The sequence below is a fragment of the Mustela lutreola genome (genome assembly GCF_030435805.1).
Source record: "Mustela lutreola isolate mMusLut2 chromosome 5 unlocalized genomic scaffold, mMusLut2.pri SUPER_5_unloc_1, whole genome shotgun sequence".
NCBI lineage: Eukaryota > Metazoa > Chordata > Mammalia > Carnivora > Mustelidae > Mustela > Mustela lutreola.
The window spans coordinates 156,151-161,217 of record NW_026709258.1 but is presented as its reverse complement, the minus strand read 5'-3'; the positions used below and the strand labels follow the sequence as shown (position 1 = coordinate 161,217).

At 36.5% G+C, this 5,067-nt stretch overlaps 1 protein-coding gene across 1 annotated transcript; it reads right to left on the bottom strand.

Annotated features, from left to right (window-relative positions):
• Positions 1-3,679: 3,679 nt before the first annotated feature.
• On the bottom strand, positions 3,680-4,618 carry LOC131822533 (olfactory receptor 2L8-like). The gene has a single exon (XM_059158832.1). The coding sequence runs from the start codon at positions 4,616-4,618 to the stop codon at positions 3,680-3,682; it is 939 nt and encodes a 312-aa protein (XP_059014815.1).
• Between the last annotated feature and the right edge of the window lie 449 nt (positions 4,619-5,067).

Sequence of the window (5,067 nt, the reverse complement as noted above, 5' to 3'; positions counted from 1 at the left end):
CTTTTGTGTGTCCCAAGACTTTTTCAGTCACTGTTTTCATCCTATCTGACTCTGGGTTGTTTATATCCCTTCTTTCCATGATTGGCACAGTGCTCTCAGGGCTCTATTTCAGTAAAGCCTCCTGATTTTTTTTAATTTAAATTCAATTAATTAACATATATTATATTATTGGTTTCAGAGGTAGGGGTCAATGATTCATCAGTCTTATATAATACCAAGAACTCATTACATCATGTGCCTCCTTAACGTCCATCACCCAGGCACCCCATGCCTCCACTCACCTCCCCTCCAACAACCCTCATTTTGTTTCCTATGTTTAAGAGTCACTTACAGTTTATCTCTTTCTCTGATTTTGTATTGTTTTATTTCCCCCCTCTTCCCCATGATTCTCTGTTTTGTCTCTTAAATTACACATATCAGGTGTGCCTGGGTGGCTCAGTAGGTTAAAGCCTCTGCCTTTGGCTCAGGTCATGATCCCAGGGTCCTGAGATTGAGTCCTGCATTGGGCTTTTTGCTCAGCAGGGAGCCTTCTTCCTCCTCTCTCTCTCTCTCTCTCTCTCTCTGCCTTTCTACTTGTGATCTCTGTCAAATAAATAAATAAATAAATAAATCTTTAAAAAAAATCCTACATATCAGTGAAAAACAAAACAAAACAAACAGGCAAGCAACAAACAAAACTCCAGGCTTTATGAATAGAATGTGAATAGAAAACTGCAGTGGTTTTCTGGGAGTGCATCTCCCTATGTTGGGAGTGAGTCGGGTTTGACTTAGAAGTTCAGTTGTGCCAGACTGCAAGGACATGAGATTTGGAGCTAACAGGCTTAGCAGCCAGTTTTGGGATGGATCTACCCTGGTAAGGTGACTCTTAATTTATGCTGAGGGTCAGGGAAGAAAAATGGTGCCTACTGGATCCTTTGTCCACAGAGTGGTGTCTCCATGAAAGTTACCTTCCATGAACATGGTCCAAGAATTAAGAATCTTTCCCCATGTGCCCCAGATGGTCCTCATATCTTTCTCTCTGCCTCTGGCTGTTTGCCTGTCTTCTCTCCATGAATAGGGTAGTATCTGCATGGCTCTATCTCAGCAAAGTTTGTATACCTTTAAACTCTAGTCTTCAAACCCTAACTGGTTGCAAAAACTCAGCTCCTCTCCTTTCCCTATCCAATGGCTTTGAGGAAGTCTTCTCCTTAAATATTTCCCTGTGTACTCCCCTCTCTCTCTTTTCTCTCTGACCAGGGCTTCCTCCCTTGCATAGCACTCATGTTTCATTTCTCCCCAAAACCACTCCACTCCCCACTCAATGTGGCCTCTACTCCTATTTGTGGAATTTGTTCTGTCAGTGATCAAGTCAATTTCTTTTTATTTAGAATGATTTGATAGATACTTAGTTGTGTTCAAAGAATGAGATGACCTTAGGATCTTCTTATAGTACCATCCTAACTCTTCACCCCTCATTCTTTTAATATAGTATTTTATTCTTAAGTTGGACTGAATTTATTTTTGATAAAAAAATGAATTCATTTTAGTTAAGAACTTAGATGATCATATTTCAAATCCCAAATTAATTTAATAATAAAAAGCTTGCTTGTAAATGTTTAATGAGCATTTGGTCCCTGAAATTAAGCAGTGAATATCTTCTTTTTGCAGAAATGAAATTTATGTTATGAGAAAAGAAATTAAGTCTTCCATCTCAAGCAAATGCTTACTTTTGAAAATATTACCATATTATCATATAGCTTCTTATGATGAGAGTATTTCCCATTATGTATTTTAGGAAAATTCATACATATGCCATTCCCAAATCAAGCTCATAATCAGTTAATAGTCTATAAATCTTTAAAGGTTCACTTAGTTTTAGTATAAAAATATACAAATTTATATATATGTTATAGAATGTGGATCTTCTATTTTTGAAGAAAAATACTTATTTCCAATTCGAATGCATCAGTCATAAATCACTGTCATGCTTGGGATAATACAGGGCTTCTTACATTTATTCTAGATTTCTTATTTATATCTTACCTCAGAAAATGTGGAATATAACAGAATTATTTCTTAAACAGTGATGGAGATATATATATATATATATATATATATATATATATATATATATGTATGATACAGACCTCACTCAAATCAAACCCCCCAATTCTGGTTGACTAGAGTTATGAAAATACAAAATGTATAATGAAATATCCATAACAGAAATTATCTTATAAAAGGTTTTTTTTTAATTTATTTTTTATTTTCAGAATAATAGTATTCATTATTTTTGCACCACACCCAGTGCTCCATGCAATCCATGCCCTCTATAATACCCACCACTTGGTACACCGACCTCCCACCCCCTGCCCCTTCAAAACCCTCAGATTGTTTTTCAGCATCCATAGTCTCTCATGGTTCACCTCCCCTTTCAATTTCCCCCAACTCTCTTCTCCTCTCTATCTCCCCATGTCTCCATGCTATTTGTTATGCTCCACAAATAAGTGAAACCATATGATAACTGACTGTCTCTGCTTGACTTATTTCACTCAGCAAATCTCTAACACTCAGCATAATTTCTAACAATGTCTTTAAGGGAAGTAAAAATTGTGTGTTTAATGGAATGCTTTGGAAGTGGCTCTGATTGATTTCTCAAAAGTATATAGTATGTAAACTCCATCAATCTTTTCATACAATAGTTCTTATTATTTAATAATCCATTTTGCATCTCCTCAATCATAATTATTTATACTGTGGTACACCTGAAATAAGTTGTTTTCTTACGATTCCTCTAGATTCCCCTGGGGTCCCTCTCATTAAAAAATATAAATTTCATTTCTTTTCTAATGTGGGGGACTTCTAAGTTCATGAAGAATTTTATCCTTAATCTTTATATCTATCATACTGTATCAGTCAGGAGAGCCAGTGTCCAATATTTAAGAGTAAACTTTAATAGAAATAAAACAAATAACCATCTATCAATATTGATAAGTAGATACTAGATATATTATTTTTCTTTATAGAAATTTCTTTATAGAAAACTTTATAGAAATTCTTTATAGAAATTTTTCTTTATAGAAATCTTTATAGAAAATTATAAGAATTTTCTTGATAGAAATTTTATAGAAATCTGGCAATGGTATAACATGTATTATTCTTTAATTCTCTTTTCAATATTTTGAGGATACATACTAAGTATATTAGAAGTAATACACTGGATAATACCATCAAGCTGGATTGTTTCCATGATCACTTCTACATATTAGCAAAACCTTATTTTTAAAATATTTTATTTACTTATTTGTCAGAGTGAGCCAGCACAGGCTAGCAGTGTGGCAGCAGAGGCAGAGGGAGAAGAAGGCTTCTGATGAGCAAGAAGCCCAATGTGGGGCTTGGTCCCAGGATGCTGGGATCATGACCTGAGCTGAAGGCAGCTGCTTAAGCAATTGAACCACCCAGGCATCCCTTAGCAAAACCTTATTGCCCAAAAGGAAGAAATAATGACCTTTTCCTTAGTTGAAAAATAATCACAAAGAAAACAAAGAGTGATGAAACATATACATTTTATCAAATTTCAATTATTTCAATCTTCTAATTTATTTTAGTCCTTGCCTTATATCCTGGAATAATATTGCTAAAGAATATACAAGGTGCAAGTAATCTACTTCTGAGGCCACAGGACTAATGAGAACTTACTCTACATTTTTATAGAGCACATTCTTTGAATTAGTCTTCTCAAGGCACCTATCACCTCCCTGTTTCTCAGGCTGTAAATAATGGGGTTGAGCATTGGGGTCAGGATGGTGTAGAAGACAGCCAGTGCCTTGTCCTCTGTTGGAGATCGGAGGGATCTTGGGCGTAAATAAGTGTAAGCAAAGGGTGCATAGTAGAAAGTCACCACAGTTAGGTGGGTGCTGCAGGTCGAATAAGCCTTCTTCCTCCCCTCTGTTGACTGCATGCGGGAGATGGCAAATAGAACCCTGCCGTAAGAACATGCAATGCCAATGAAAGGAAACACAATCAAGAGTGTGGTGCTTACAAATACTGTGTACTCATAGACCCAGGTGTCCATGCAGGCCAGAGTCAACATGGCGGGAACATCACAGAAAAAATGGTTGATAGTCCTGGATCGGCAGTAAGGTATATGGAGGGCATATACAGTGTGGGCACAGGAGTTGATTGAGCCCATTATCCAAGATCCTATTATCATCAAAGCACATATTCTTTTACTCATATGAATGGGATAGTGGAGAGGAGAGCAAATAGCCACATAGCGATCATAGGCCATCGAAGCCAACAATAATCCCTCTCCACCAGCTAAAGTCAAGAAGAAGAAGCTCTGAACCCCACACCCAATGAAAGAAATAGTCTTGTTCCCAAAGAGATAATCAAAAGCCATCTTGGGGACAATGGTGGAAATGTAGTTCAGGTCCATGAGGGAGAGCTGGCTAAGTAGATAATACATTGGTGTGTGGAGATGGGTATCCACAAGGATGAGGATGATCATAGACAGGTTGCCAAAAAGAGCCATTAGGAAAATGAGAACAATGAGAATGAAGAAGATCAAACCAATTCTTGATGGTGGAAACAACCCCGATAAGAAGAAATCTGTGGAAGTTTGGTTATTATATTCCATAGGGCATTAATTTCGTTTTCCCTAAAGACAGACACACATAAAGTATAAAAAACAAGTTCTCAATAATCCATTATCTGTGATTTATTCAGCAGACTCTGCAGCTTAAAATAGTAATAATAATCAGAGTGTTTGGGTAGGTCAATCTGTTAACAGGCTGCCTTGGCTCAAGAAGCTTGATCCCAGGACCCTGGGATCAAGCTTTACACTGGGCTCCCTTCTCAGTGGGGAGACTGCTTCTCCCTCTCTTGCTGACCCTCCCTCTTCTCTTGCACTCTATTTCTCTCAAATGAATACTTTAAAAAAATCTAAAAACAATAAATAATTATTTTGAAAAAAACTCACAATTTTCCTCATAGATAAAATTTTATGAGGCAAATATCTATGTCTAAATATGTGAAAACTATCTTACAAAAATCTTCTCAATTTGTGAGAATTATGTATTTTTGTAA

Coding starts and splice junctions, on each gene's coding strand:
- LOC131822533 (XM_059158832.1), bottom strand. CDS start 4,618: ATGGAATATAATAACCAAACTTCCACAGATTTCTTCTTATCGGGGTTG.